Source organism: Falco peregrinus (genome assembly GCF_023634155.1).
Source record: "Falco peregrinus isolate bFalPer1 chromosome 12 unlocalized genomic scaffold, bFalPer1.pri SUPER_12_unloc_2, whole genome shotgun sequence".
NCBI lineage: Eukaryota > Metazoa > Chordata > Aves > Falconiformes > Falconidae > Falco > Falco peregrinus.
The window spans coordinates 80,334-94,838 of NW_026599550.1; the positions used below are offsets into that span (position 1 = coordinate 80,334).

At 66.0% G+C, this 14,505-nt stretch overlaps 2 protein-coding genes and 1 long non-coding RNA gene across 4 annotated transcripts in view; 1 reads left to right on the forward strand and 2 right to left on the reverse strand.

The window, feature by feature from the left end:
• Positions 1 to 1,010: 1,010 nt before the first annotated feature.
• On the reverse strand, positions 1,011 to 3,611 carry ACP5 (acid phosphatase 5, tartrate resistant; the record flags this gene model as incomplete). Its single annotated transcript, XM_005235705.4, is given in 5 exon segments — positions 1,011 to 1,531; positions 1,956 to 2,307; positions 3,072 to 3,199; positions 3,410 to 3,532; positions 3,534 to 3,611. Coding segments are annotated over 5 exon segments (918 nt in total), but the record flags the coding sequence as incomplete, so codon positions are not given.
• Positions 3,612 to 9,149: 5,538 nt separating this feature from the next.
• The window catches only part of NFIX (nuclear factor I X), a gene marked incomplete in the record, with an annotated part of 10,799 nt that continues 5,443 nt past the window's right edge, over positions 9,150 to 14,505 (reverse strand). The window contains 12 exon segments of the mRNA XM_055793204.1: positions 9,150 to 9,505; positions 9,507 to 9,549; positions 12,130 to 12,209; positions 12,211 to 12,249; positions 12,251 to 12,291; positions 12,641 to 12,676; positions 12,679 to 12,762; positions 13,138 to 13,180; positions 13,182 to 13,265; positions 13,267 to 13,273; positions 13,772 to 13,892; positions 14,116 to 14,190. Coding sequence (XP_055649179.1) covers positions 9,461 to 9,505; positions 9,507 to 9,549; positions 12,130 to 12,209; positions 12,211 to 12,249; positions 12,251 to 12,291; positions 12,641 to 12,676; positions 12,679 to 12,762; positions 13,138 to 13,180; positions 13,182 to 13,265; positions 13,267 to 13,273; positions 13,772 to 13,892; positions 14,116 to 14,190 — 698 coding nt within the window.
• LOC129783246 (uncharacterized) lies at positions 11,437 to 11,999 on the forward strand. Of its 2 annotated transcripts, none has more exons than XR_008745187.1 (3): positions 11,437 to 11,539; positions 11,571 to 11,661; positions 11,831 to 11,999. It is a non-coding gene; the product is annotated as an uncharacterized LOC129783246 (long non-coding RNA). The 2 variants fall into 2 exon arrangements; XR_008745188.1 differs by lacking the exon at positions 11,831 to 11,999 and adding an exon at positions 11,750 to 11,819 and having other exon boundaries at positions 11,571 to 11,698.

Below are 14,505 nucleotides of genomic sequence, written 5' to 3' on the forward strand. Positions count from 1 at the left end.
GTAATTGAATTTACAAAAATTTAAAGTACAAGAGAATCGATGTTATCTTTAGTAGCTGATGGAACCTGCTTTTCCCCAATTTTCCAGGACCTCTGTTGGTGTTTGTTATGTTGGAAGTCTTAAAAAGAAAGGCACACCTTGGTAAAAACTGGAGAGGGCGAGACCGGAGGGAATCAGTGCTGCAGGTGACAAGGTCTGCTGAGGGCTGCAACCCCTGGGGCTGTGACCACTGAGCAGTATGATCCTGACCGGACCTGATAAGATCAGGACCTTATCAATAAGGGTCCTGACTGGAACGCTGTGGGAAGGTGTGGACACCCTTTATACTTCCAATTTTATATTAAGAAAACAGAGGGATGGATAAAGAAAGGAGAAGATAACTAACGATGTTTTATCGTGAGATGAAAACGGGACTCAAATATGAAGTTCCCAAAGTTGCTAAAAATGTATTTGTAAAACTTGTCAAAAATATAATAAAGACTAACTATTTAATCTTACCAACTGTTGTATGTAATTGACTTACCGAAGGGAGTATTATACTCCTGGGAATATTTGGGGGGTTGTTACTTATCCCTGTTTGTTTTGATTGAAAACATGAATCAATGAGGTAAACAAGGGGGGATTGTGATAAACGCAGTCATGATTCATGTCAAAAATAGAATGTAGTGCGCTAAGTGGAATTGTTGTACCCTGTGTAAATCTAAACCCTGTGCCACAATTGTAATGAATGGGCGCGTGTGGCGCTCCTGTGAGACAATGGAAAAGCTCCCCCTTCCCCTGAGGCAATCGCTGCGTAGAAAAGCGCGCCAAAGGAGAGCCAATAGGAGGAGAGGGCGTACCCTAACGGCCCAATGGGGGAGAGCGGGACGAACATCCGGCGAGAGGTGATTGGTCGAGATCCGGGCATAAAAGACGCCACTTTTAGGGCTCAGGTGTGCGTGTGGTGGAGCTAATTGAGTTCTCTGCGCACCCAGCGCTGCTTTTGCGTGTTGTTTCTCAGCCGAAATTGATTGAACCCCAAATAAAATTGTTTTAATTGTTATCGTTTATAACAGTCTCGGTCCAAAGTCCTTTTATTGGGGGGCGTCTGGGCTGTGGATACCCACAAGGCCTTGGGGGCCCCCGAGGTCAGGGCTCACAAGGGTCCTCCCCTCTGTCCTCCAGGTCAAAGGTTACAGGGGGTCCCGCCGCATGGGGGACACGGGTCCATGATGAGTGTCCCCCCCCATGTGGGGGGAGGGGAGAGACCAGTTCCCCACCCCCACCTCCACTGCAAGTCTTGGGGGTGCTGGGGTCAGAGGTCACGTGGGGGCAAGGCCACACGGTAGAGGACACGGCCGGTGGCCTCCAGGAAGGTGATGGTGGCTGCGTGGGCGTCCAGGCGCAGGTGAGCAAAGCCCCCTGGGGAGGTGGGGGCTCCAAAGAAGAAGCGGAGGGAGCCAGGGGGCACGGCCCCCCCATGGCTCTGGGACCCTTCCACGAAGTTCCCGGCACCGCTCACCACGTAGCCCACCCCCCCCTCCTCCAGGAACTGGGGGGGGGGGCAGAGATAAGGGGGGGTTAGGAAGGAGGCTGGTGTGTCCCCCCCATGCGGGGGTCCCTGCCCCCACCACCAAGACCCTGCCCACCGCCCACGCCTCAGGAACCCAGGGGGCACAGATGAGGAGGGGAAAGATGGGAGGAGTCCCTGAACATTGAGGGGTCCCATGGGGGGGTCTGGGGGTTCCTCATACACCAGGATCCCATTGGAGGGTCCTTGGATACTGGGGGTCTCACTGGAGAGGTCTGGGGGTTCCTCAGATACCAGGATCCCGCTGGGGGGGCCCTTGGACACTAGAGGGGTAACACTGGGGGGTCTTTAGACACCAGGATCCCATTGGGGGGATCCCAGACAGCGGTCCTTAGACACTGGGGTGTCCCCCATTTGGGGGGTGTCTGGGCACCCCCAGGCTCACCTGCAGGTTGTGGTCGTGGCCGCAGAGGTAGGCAGTGACGCGGTGATGCCGCAGCAGCGGCCGCAGCAGCCGCAGCAGGCAGGTGGTGGGGCCATGCTCGGCCACTGACCACACTGGGTAGTGGCCGGCCACCAACACGTAGCGGTCATGGCGTGCAGCCGCCAGCCGTCCCCGCAGCCAGGCCAGCTGTGCCGCCGCTGCTGCTGCATCCCAGGGGCCCTGGGGGGCACCCCCTGCCCCAAAGTCGTCGCTGCCACCGCAGAGCAGCACTGTGTCCAGCATCAGCAGCCGGGCTGAGGCATTGGTGCCCGGCAGGGAGAGACGGAGGCTGTAGTAGTAGTGGGGGAAGTGCCTGCGGGACACAGGGGACATGTGGGGACACCCAAGGGATACCCCAGCAAAGGGCACAGGTTGGAGCAGAAAATGCTGGTGGGACACAGGGGACATGTGGGGATACCCAGGGGATACCTCAGCACTAGGTACAGGCTGGAGACAAGCCCCGCCCCCCCAGGAGGGGGCTTGGGGACATGTGGGGACACCCTGGGGGGGCATGGGGACACGTCAGCAGCAGGCACAGGTTGAAGTAGTAGTGTGGGAAGTAGCTGTGGGACACAGGGGACACGTGGGGACACCCAGGGGATACCCCAACACAGGGCACAGGCTGGAGCCGGAAATGCTGGTGGGACACAGGGGGCTTGGGGACATGTGGGGACACCCTGGGAGGATGTGGGGACATGCCAGCAGCAGGCACAGGTGAAGTAGTAGTGTGGGATGTCACTGTGGGACACAGGGGACACTTGGGGAGACCCTGGGGACATCCCAGGAGTCATCGGAATCATCCTGGTGACATCCCAGGAGTCCATGGAGAACACCCTGGGGACATCCCAGGGGTCCTCAGAAACACCTTGGGGGACATCCCAGGGGTCCTCAGGCACACACTGGGAACACCCTTGTGCCAGTCCCAGGGGTCCTCGGGAACACCTTGGGGACATCCCAGGAGTCCTTGGGAAACACCCTGGTGACACCCTGGTGACATCCCAGGGGTCCTCGGCACACCCGGGGGACATGGGCAGGTGGCTGTCCCCGGGGGCGGGGGGAGGGGGGAGGTGTCCCTACCATCGGGGGGAGTGGTGGCCATATGCCAGCTGTGCAGTGACGTTCCCCGCGTGGTCGTGGTTCCCTGCCAGCACGAACCAGGGCAGCTCCCGAAGCCCCGGGGCCGTGAACACTCGCTCGAAGGTCTCCTGAGGGGTGGGGGGGACACGACACACATGACATGGCAGAGGTCAGAGACACAGACACGGGGACACAGGGAGGGGGGACATGGGGGTGTGACGTTTCCCTTGCGGGGATACTGGGGTCACCTCGGAGGTCTTGCCCCACCTCCAAGACACTTCCCAGCCCGCCCCCCTCGCATTTTAGTGTCGTCCCCCCCGGGATGGGGGGGGTCATACCTGGAAGCGGGGGTCCCACTCGTCTCGCACCCCCTCATAGTAGAAGTTGTCCCCAAGGGCGAGGATGAAGTCGGCGCCGAGGTCAGTGGCTACGCGTCCCATGGCTGCTGCCGTGGCCACCTCACGGGGGGGTGGCAAAGGGGGGGTCGGGGACCCCCCCCCAGTCACCCACCGCCAAGAACTGCACCGCCCCCTCCGGGCCCCCCCCCGGCCACCAGCATCACCATCACCATCACCACAGCAGCGCCAGCATCTGGAGAGGGTGTCCAATGGGGCACAGGCGTTGGGAGGGGGTGAGGGGGGTGGGGGGGTGGGGTGGGCTAGGGAGTCCTGGTCCCCATCCATGGGGAGTCCTAGGGATCCCAGCCCCCACTCACGGGACACAGGTATCGGGGGTGTGGGGGGGTGTGGAGGGGGTGTGGTGTGGAGCGGGGAGCAGAGTGTCCCAGCCCCCACCCATGGACACAGGTGTCTGGGGGGAAGTCCCTGGGGTCCAACACCCCCCCCCAGGACCCAGGTGGCCGGGGGGGGGGGGTCCCACTCCATACCCATGGGACACAGGTGTTGGGAAGGGGTGTCCCAGCCCCCACCCATGGGCAGTTCTAGGGGTCCCCAGCCCCCGACCCACGGGACCCAGGTGTCTGTGGGGAGTCCCTGGGATCCAAGCACCCACCCATGGGACACAAGTGTCTAAGTGGGGGTCCCAGTTCCCAGCCATGGGACACAGGCACTTGGGGGGGTGCCAGGGGGGTCCCAGCCCCACCCATGGGACACAGGAGTCCAAGGGGGTCTCTGGGGTCCAAGCCCCCCCCAAGAGGACCCATGTGTCCATGGGGATCCCTGGGGCTCCAGCCCCCACCCATGAGACCCAGGCATGCAGGGGCTCCCAGCCCCCACTCACGGGACCCAGGCGTCAGGAGGGGTCCCCAGGGCACCCTGATCTCCCCCCGTGGCACCCAGAGGGGTGTCCCCAGCACCGCCCCGCACCCCCCGGGCAGAACAGGGACTCAGGCATCCAGCGCAGCCCAACCCCCCACAGCATGGAGGGTGCCGCCCCCTCCCCCCCGTCCCCCGGTGGGCTGCCAGGGCAGGACCCCGCGGGCCACTCACCCTCGCGTGTCCCCTCGTGTTTCCCCGCGTGTCCCCTCCGGCGCTTTATGGGCCCGAAAGGGGAAGTGGGGTCGCGCCGCCCGCCCGCGTCCCCCCCCCCCCTCCCCCCCCCTCCCCCCCGGCCTGCTGTCACCTGACGCCTCGCGGTGACACGGGGCCGTCGCAGGGCGGGGGGGGGGGGGGGGCTGGGCCACAGGGCACTGGGAGCACTGGGGGGCCCGAGGGGCTCAGCCCCGGGTGGTGCTGGGAATCCCCGAAAATGCCCCAAATTCGCTCGAGCCACCGCCACCCCACTGGGGGGTTGGGGGGAGGGGGGTGATGTTTACCGCCCCCCCCCCAGGGGACTGAGGCAGCCGGGAGCGCCCCCCCGCCGCGTTTTCCAGTGAGGCCACGTGCAGCCCCGGGATGGAGGGTGAGGGGCAGGCGGGGGCCCGGGTCCCTTGCCCGGCAGAGGGGGGGGGGACGGGGACCCCCACCCTAAATTGTGGCCTTTGGCCCTGGAGGATCCAGGGGGGTGTGCTTACCCCTCCAGGCTCAGAGGGATTCAGGGGTCCGACCCTGCCCAGTCCCACCAGTTTACCCAGTTTCGCATTTCACCGGACTGGGGCAGGGTGGGTGGGAGGAAGGCCGGGGGCCCGGACACCAGGGTCCCCTCCGGTCTGGGAGGAGGAGCCAGGCCCGGCGCTGGGGGAGGATGGGGCCCGGACGCTTGGGTCCCTCCTGGGGGGGTGCGCACCACCCTTGGCCTCTTACGAGTGATGGGGGAGGGGCCCACCTGGGTACATCCTGCCTTCCCCTCCCCGGAAAAAAACCATCGGCCAGTTTTGAGGCTGCCCCCGTCCCCTCCCCTCGGTGAGGGGACCCCATCGCCCCAGGTACGGTCGCTATGGGGACCCCATCCCCGTGGCGCCCCGTTGCTATGGGGACCACGGATGCTGCCGGCGCGACCACGAGGACAACCCCTCCCCCCCCCCATCTCCTGAACCGCCCCCATCCCCCCACCCCGCCCCCCCGGGACCCCTCCCCCCCCCGGGCCGAGGCGGGGCGAGGCGGGGTATGACACTTTATTTCCTTTTTTTTTGTCTTTTTGCCCCTTTTTCCGCGGATTTTTCCTCTTTCCCGCTCGCGGGCAGCGCCTTTGGGGGGGGGGGGGGTTCCTTCTCTCCTCGGTCTGGGGGGAGGGGCCGACCCACCCCAACGGGAAATGACGTCACTACCACGTGCGGGGGGGGGGGGGGTGTGTGTGAGGGGCGACGTGGGGGTCCCCAAATGTGCAACGCTGGTGTGTGGGGGGCCCCGAGAGCGACGCCCCACAACATCGCATCCCTCCCCCACGGCTTGTGGAGGGGGGGTGGGGGTGTCCCTAAATGGGGGGTACCCAGAATTGGGGGGGGGGAGGGGGTGGGTGTCCCACTGCCCGGGGAGGGGCCCATTGCTGGTGGGGGGTCCCCAAATGTTGGGGGCCCCATTGCTGGTGGGAGGCCCTAACTGGGGGCCCCAAAATGGGGGGAACCCTAAAATTGGGGGAGGGGCCTGATTCCCGGGGGGGGGGGGCACTGCTGGTGGGAGGGGGTCCCGGGGGTGGGGGGGGTCCCCAAAAACCTGGGGGAGGGGGCCACAAAAAAGGGGGTTCACCCCAGTGGGGGGTCCCCAAAACAGAGGCCCTAATGATTGTCCCCGGTTTGGGGGGGGCCCATTCCGGGGGGCGGGAAGGCACACGGGGGGGTCCTAAGGCAAATGCAATTTTGGTCCATATGACCCCAAAACCCGGGGGCCGGGGAGGGGGACGCCCCAAAAACTGCCCCGGGGGGTGGGTGGGTGGGGCCCCATCCCATCCCCTGACACCAAAATTAGCAGAAGGTGCAGAAAACCCCCAAAATGAGCAAAATGGCCCCCAAACTCCCCCCCGGCTGCCACCACCCCAGTCGTGGGCCCCATGGTGGGAATTGGGGACCCCGGGAACCCTGCAAATGCGGGGCCAGAGCAAAACTACCCAAAAACAATAATAAAAAACAGAAAATCACCGGAGGGGGCACTCCCATGGGCAAAATCAAGGAAAATTGGGGGGGGTCCCCAAAAAAAGCACTTGGAGAGCTGGGGGAGGGGTGAAAGAGGGGGTTTGACCCCAAAATGGGAGGTTTGACCCCCAGAGGGGGAGGGGGGGGAGTTTGACCCTGGGGGGGGCATTAAATGGAGGGGGGGGGGGGCTTGACCCTGAACATGGGAGTTCAACCTCAGAGGAGGGGGGGGACAACCCACAATGGCGGGTGGGGGGTGGGGGTGGGGGGGGGGTGTTGTCCCCAAGTGTGGAGACTGGACCAAAAAGGGGGGGAGGGAAGAATGAACAATGAACCCCAAAAGGGGGATGGGCCCCAGTTGGGGTGGTCTGACCCAAAACGGGGGGAGGTTTGACCCCCAACCCAGAGGAAAGGGGGGGGTTTGACCCTAAATGGGGTTGGACCCCAAAACGCAGGAGTTTGACCCCAAGGGGGGGGGGGGGCGGGGGGGGCCTCGCCCGGGGGTAATTGCACTTAATTAAAAAAATGAGCTGGGGGGCAGGGGAGAGGGGACCCCAAAGCCGGGGGAGGGGTATGGTGTGTGTGTTTAAAAGGATTCAGGGTGTTTCAGGCCCCCCCTGGCCCCACTCGCTGGCCTGCAGCAAGGGAGCCCCCTGCACATGCGTGTACGGTGCTGTGTGCGAGTGCTGGTGACCAGGGCACACGCGTGTGCAGGGGCGGGGGTGCACACGTGTGACCATGCGCAGAGCTGGGGGGGTCGGGGTTGGGTTCGAGGTCAGGGGTTGGGGGGAGTGTATGTGGTGGTGGGGGTGCGCAGGCGGTGTGTGCGTGCGTAGTGTGACCACACAATGCCAGGCGTGCACACACATGTGCAAACATGTGCAAATGCATGTGCCTCATACGTGTGTATGTGTCCCCCCTTGAATTGCGGCTGGGGCGGGAGGGCCCAAACACCCCCGGCTAGGGCTGGGGGGGGCCCAAACACCCCTGAGTGGGCCCAGGGTGACCCTGTCTGTGCCGGGGGTGGGAAGGAACTGGGGGGGGGGGGGGGGGGGGGGCGGGATCCCGGGGGGGGGAGGCTTGGGGGGTTTGGGGACATCAGAGAGGCCGAACCCTCATCCACGTCGGGGGGGAGCTGGGGCCCCCCCGGGGGCGGACGGTGGCGGGGGGGGCCGAGGGGGGCTGCGGCTTTTTTTTTTGTTTTTCTTTTTTTCTCCTTTTTCCGGGCGGTTTCTCCTCGTCCGGGGGGGCAGCGTCAGAGGAACCAGGACTGGTGGAAAAATTGGGGGGGGGAGGGGTGAGTAGTGCAGGAGGGGGCTACCCTAAGCCCATGGTTCCCCCCAGACCCACAGCATCCCCCCAACATCCTCCCAGCATTCCTGAGGGCTGCAACAGGGGTAACTGGGGGGCTGGTGGTGGGACCCACGCTGGGGGGGGCTCAGGCCCTCGTGAGGCAGTCAGGCCCCACCTGTGACACTGAGGGGGGTCCCATGTGCCTGAGGGGCCCAGGTGTCCGGGGTGGTGGCCCCTGCCTCAAGGCAGGCACATGGGGTCGGAGCTGGGGGGGGGGGGGGGGGGGGGGAGGGTTGGGGGGGGTCGGGGGGGGGGGGTCGGAGGGCCCCACCCAGCACCGCGTGCCAACCGGGGCACAGCACCACCATGCCATTGGCTACCGAGCCACCGCACCACCAAGCTGAGCCAATCAGAGCACAGCTGCCCGCCGCAGCGCCAGCAGCCTGCCAAGGCCTCAAAGGTGCCAGCCAATCCGCTGTTAGCTCCTCCCCTCCTGCCTGCTAGTGCCAGCCAATCAGGCAACACCTAGCTGGCCCGCTGAGGCCCCCCCATTGGCCATCAGCCCTGGGGCCCCCCCCACTGGCCTATTGGCTCCACGCCCTGCTCTCCAGCGCCAGCCAATCAGAAGCTGCCACCACAGGGCAGGCAGCCAATCGGGCGTCGTGCCATGGAGCCGGGGGCCAATGGGGGTGCCCTGCTGGGGGTCATGACCCCTGGCCCACGGTGCCACGGTGATGGGGGTGCAGGTTGCCATGGCAACGCTGGGGCAGGGTCCCACCCCTCCATTGTTCCCAGCAAGGCCCAACAATGACATCATGTCTCGTTGCCCCCCGGCAACCAGACGAGTCAGGCGGGATGGGGGGGGGGGGTCCCAGTCCCCCCAGTGCCTCCCAGTTTGGCAGCTGGGGGCTGGAGGGTTGTTTCTTATTACCTGCCTAATTAGCCCACGGTGGGCGGGAGGGGCAGGGCTGGGGGCAGGGGGTGTTGGGGTGTGGCTGGGGAGGGGAAGGGGCAGGAGAGTGGGGGCATACACAAGTGGGGGACACACATGTGTCTGAGAGGGGACACATGAGTAAGGGGGACATGACATGAGAGTGGGGGGACACACAAGAGTGGGGGGACATGAGAGTAGGAGGGACAAAAGAGTGGGGGGGGACATGGGAGGGGGACGTGTCTGGGAGGGGACGCACAGGTTTGGGGACACCCACAAGTTGGGGGGACACACACAGAGGGGTGTCTGGGAGGAGACGTGGTGAGCGGGGGGGGACACACACATGTCCAAGGGGGGGGCCACGGGGGGGACCCAGGGTGTTCAGGAGGGGACCTATAGTTGGGGGGACACAAACCTGCAAGCACTGGGGAGACCCACGAGTGGGACACCCCCGCCCCACCCCCGCTGGGAGGGGACACACAAGTGTAGGGGGGAACCACGTTTCTCGTTGCATGTCCCCTCCCGTGGAGGGGACCCATGGGGGGAAGGAAACCAGGTGTCTAGGAGGGGACCCACGGGTTGGGGGTACCCACAAGTGGGGAGGGGCCATGAGCATGGGGGGGGACCCCAGTGTCTGGGAAGGGGACCCACAAGTGTTTTGGAGGGGGGGGAGGGTCCTACCTGCTGCTGGGGGGAGGGTCAGAAAGTTGCCGTCGCGGGGTCCGAGGCCGACAAGGCGGGGGGGCAGCGGCGGTGCCTGACGCTGCGAATGCTGCGGGGAGAGCGGGCTCAGCCCAGCCCACGCGTGGCACAGGCGTGTGACACGCCACACAGGCGTGCTGAGACCCCGCCGAGGGGGAACACCCCAGGGAATGCCACCCGCCCCCTCCCCCATGAGAAGCCATGGGGCAGGGGAACACATGTGTGCATGTACGTGCACGTGGCTGCACACATGTGTGCACAGGGGTGAGGCCACGTATGTGTGACCACACACGTGTGCATCCAGGGCTGCACGTGTGCAGCCTCCCCTGCACAGGGGTTCAGGGAGGGGGTGCTCATGCAGCACCAGGACTCCCCTCCCATGGGACACCCTCCCCCCCAACAGTACTTACCTGTGGGGACCCCCCCCATGTCCCCCCCCCCGCCCCAAGGGTGGAGCCAGAAGGAACTGCAGCCATCCTGGTGCCCCCCCCCCCCCCCCAACAGGGGACCCAGGCATCCAGCCCCCCCCGCCGGCACAAGGGACTGGGCAGCCTGTGCCCCCCACCCCCCAACCGCCCCCCCTCACCGAAAATGGGGTAAAACCAGGGAAAAATGGAAAAGGGGTAAAACAAACTGAAAATGGGGTGATGAGGCGCCGGCAGGGCCATGGCGGAGGTGCCCGGGGTCAGGGGACTGTGATGGGGGGACGGTGACAGCAATGACGATGCGGAGAAGGTGATAATGCATGGGCAGCCGGGCCGGGTCACCCTGTCACCTTGTGTCACACACACCCCGCCCCCCGCCCCGTCACCGTCACCACCACCCCCCTCCATCTCACCCACCACCCCCACCCCACTCACCACCCCCGGTCACCTGCTGCCCCCACCCCCTCACCCCCGCCCCAACCCTGGGGGTCACCCTCGGTGCCACCCATGTCCTCGGTGCCATCCCGCGCCTGCCTGTGCCACCGCCGGGTCGCCCAGGGCCACTGTCACCACTTGCATCACCTGCACCCCCACTGCACCCCACTGCTGTGCCCCCCCCACGACGCGGCACCCTGTCATGGCACCCCTGCACCCCACTGCTCCAGCAACCCCCACACACCCCACTGCTTCCCCCCTCCGTGCCCCACTCCTGCACCCCCCCACAACGGCTGACCCCCCTCCCCCCACGGCCCAGGTCCCGGCCTGCGGGTGCAGTGGGGTGCAGTGGGGCGCAGTGGGGTGCAGGTGCTGGGGACTTACGGGGGTGCCGCGGGCGCTCCGCCCTGGGGGCCGCTGGGGGCTTTGGGCTCCGGCGGGGGGCAGGGGCAAGGGTCGGGCCAGGGGGGGCCCCCGTAGCCCCCCCGGCCCGACCCTGTGCCCCGCACGGCTGCAACGAGAACACGGTGACGGGCACCCCGGGGGGGACCCCCCAGGTTGGGGGGTGGCCGCACGGTGGCATGGGGAGGGGGCGGTGGCACAGGGGACACGGGTTCGCGAAGGGGGGGAGTCCCCAGGGGTTTGGGGGGGGGGGGGTTGTCCCAGCGTGGGGGTCCCCGTCACCCCGGTCCTGGCCCCTCCGCTACAGGCAGCGCGGCTGCCCGGGCACATCTGCATACAAGCTCCGCCTCTGTTACTGTATTTGCATGACAGCCCCGCCCCTATGGCCTTATTTGCAAAAAGTCCATCAATTTGCACTCCCGGCACCGCCTCTGCGCCTCAGTTGCATACAGGCTCCACCTCCTGACAGTCATTTGCATCTAGGCCACAACTCCGGGGATGTGCCTTGTGCGGGTCCCACCTCCGCGTCCTAATTTGCATACAATCCCTGCCTCCAGGGAAACTACCCTGCACAGGCTCCGTCTCCTGCCGCTACATTTGCATACAGGCCCCGCCCCCCATGGACACACGCTGCCACGGAGACCGGGCGCCTCGGTGGTCCCCCGGGAGCTGCGCAGGGACCAGCGACCCCCACCGGTCCCAGTGACCCCACTGGTGGTCCCAGCACTGGTCCCAACAACTGGACTAGTCCCGGCACTGGTCCTAGCGCACAGCACTGATCCCAGCATCTGGACTAGCCCCAGTGCCTGGACTGGTTCTGGCACTGGCCCCAGCACGGATCCCAGTGCCTGGCGCTGGTCCCAGCACTGGTCCCCAGCATGCAGACAGGTCGCAGCACGGGTCCAGCACTCAGACTGGTCCCAGTGGCCGGTACCAGTCCCAGCATTGGTCCTGGCACCCAGGACTGGTCTCGGTGCCTGGTACTGGTCCCAGCATTGGTCCTGGCACCCAGACTGGGTCTCAGTGCCTGGTACTGGTCCCAGCATTGGTCCTGGCACCCAGACTGGCCCCAGCGCCTGGCACTAGTCCCAGCACCCAGCACTAGTCCCCAGCATTGGTCCTGGCACCCAGACTGGTCCCAGTGCCTGGGTACTGGTCCTGGCATTAGTCGCAACACTGGTTCCATCCCCGCAGATCCCCAAGTGCAGGGTCAGACAAGAGCATGGGACGGGGCGGGGGGGAGGGCTGTCAGCACCCCCTAGACTCCCACAGCATCACCACATCGGCACGTCCCCCATCACTGTCTCCCTACATCCCTCCGCCCGCGCACACCCCCCAGCATCCCTGTCCCCCCGAGCGTCCCCTGCGTGTCCCACTCCCCACATCCCCATCCCACCTGGGGGCCCCTGGGCGGCACCGTCGGCGCAGACGAACTGGACGAAGTCCTTGAGCGAGTCCTGCCCGTGGTGGTAGCGGATGGTGGGGGTGGGCGAAGTAGGGGCTCGACTGGGGCAGGAGGGACCCCCGACGGGAAGTGCAGCGCCGAGGCCGTGGCCCGCGGGCTGCCTGCAAGAACCCTCAGCGCCAGCCCGGGCAGCCGCGGGACCCCCAGGGAACGCGGGACACAGGGAAGGGGGTCCCAAGTCCTCCCAGGGGTATGGGCCACGGGGACAGGGCACAAGTGTCCGAGGATTTCCACCCCCCACCAGTGTTCCCCTGCTGCCAGAGCCGTGTTTGCTCAGGTGGGACCCAGGGGTCACCCTACCACCCGGGGGGTCCCGAGGAGCTTGGGGGGATGGGGGGCATGGATGGGTGAGGCAATGCAGAGGGGGTCCCCTGGGAGAGGCGCAGGGTGCTGGGGGTGGGTGGGCTCCCTGGGGGGGGGAGGGGGTTGTCCTTGCGGGGGGGGTCTCACCGGGGCGGACGCCAGCCAGGACAGGCAGGGGGGTGGGCCGAAGGCCATGCGGGGGGCAGCCCCGTGCCCCGACAGGGCACTGCAGAAATCCAACTTTCCCGACTTCTTCAGCGCTGCCGGGCCTGGGGGGGCCGGGGGGTCGGGGGGGCACCCGGACCCCAGCACCCCCATGGCCCACTGGGGACCACCTACCCCCCCTGTACCCCCAGACTTCTCCCACACCCCAATGTCCCCTCCTCAGGCCTCCCAGCACCACCCACCCTCCCCCCCAGCTCTCAGGGAACCCCCCTGGCTCCCAACACCACCCCCGCATTCCCTCCCCAAGTCACCTGCGCCCCTGTAGCCCCCCTTTGCCCTTTATTGCCCACGCTCCCCCCCCGTCCTTTTATCACCCACTCATATCCCCATCCACCCCTAGGGACCCACTGCACCCCCCCGATCCCCCTTGTCACCCCCCTCCCACATCCACACGCCCCCATGTCCCCTGCATCACCCACCAGTGTCAACGTCCCCCCCCCAGGGTCCCTGGCTGCTGCCAGGGGGCTGGGGATCGCCCCGGCCCGGGGTAGAAGACGTCATCCCCCGGACCCTCCAGGTCCCCCTCGTCCAGCGCCTTGGGGCGCTTTCGGGCCACTGCCCCCGGGACAAGAGTGTCACCTCCGGGGATGGGAGGGTCATTCCCCAGGGATAGGGGTTCCCCCCGCCCCCCCCCCAACACAGCATCACCCACCAAGAACTGAAGCATCACCCGCACTGGGGACACTGGGATGTATGGGAGTCCTGGAGGGTGCCCAGTTTGGGGGGGGTATAGGGTATCCTGGAGGGCTCTCAGGTGGTTAGAGGGATCCTGAGGGGGGTCCCAGGGGGCTTACCACGTTATAATGGGGGGCTCCGGGGGGGCCAAGGGGGTTATGGGGTCCTAGGAGTTATGGGGGGACCTCACAGGGTTATGTGGGAGTCCTGTGGGGTTACAGGGGGTCCCATGAGTTATGGTGGGGTCCCATGCGGTAATGGTGGGGCTCCAAGAGTTATGGGGGGTGTCCAAAGACTTACAGGGGAATCCGTAACTCCCAAGAGTTATGGGGGGCAGGGGGGGGGGTCCCAAAGGTTATGGGGGGAGTCCCAGGGTACCTGGCGGCAGGGGGCCCCAGGGGTCGGCGGCCAAGGGCGACGGGGCTGATGTTGTAGTAGCCCCCCGAGCTCTCCAGGTCAGCCAGCGAGAAGTTGGGGCCTGATGCCGTCGCCACAGGGGCTGGGGGACATGGGGGACATGGGGGACCCACACGAGATCCCCCCCAGAGCCACGCCTGTGTCCCCCATGTCTCCATTTCCCATGCCTCCCCCCATTCCCACAACACTCCTGCCTCCTGTCCCCATCACGTCCCATCCCATCACTCTCCCTGCCCCCACATTCCCCATCATTCCCCTCCGTGTCACCCTGTCCCACCCCATCCACCCCCAGTGTCCCCACTTACTCTGGGACACCCTCACCAGCTCCGTCACATTCCAGACGCCCGACGTCACGAAGCAGTCCTGGAAGGTCAGGTGCCCTGGGGACACGCTGGGGGCGGGGCACAGGAACACCACGGGGACAGAGGGTGCTGAAGGGGGGCACTGGAACACTAGGGAGCTACAGGACGGGGCACTGGGAGCATTGGGAGGGTCCAGGGGGAGCACCGGGAGCACTGGAAGGGTCTAGGGGACCGCAGGGGGGGCACTGGGAGCACTGGGGGGGGTCCAGGGGACCATGGGAGGGGGGCACTGGGAGGTTCCAGGGGGAGCACTGGGGGCACAGGGAGGGTCCAGGGGACTGTGAGAGGGGGCACTGGGAGCACAGCGAGGGTCCTGGGGACTGCAGGAGGGCA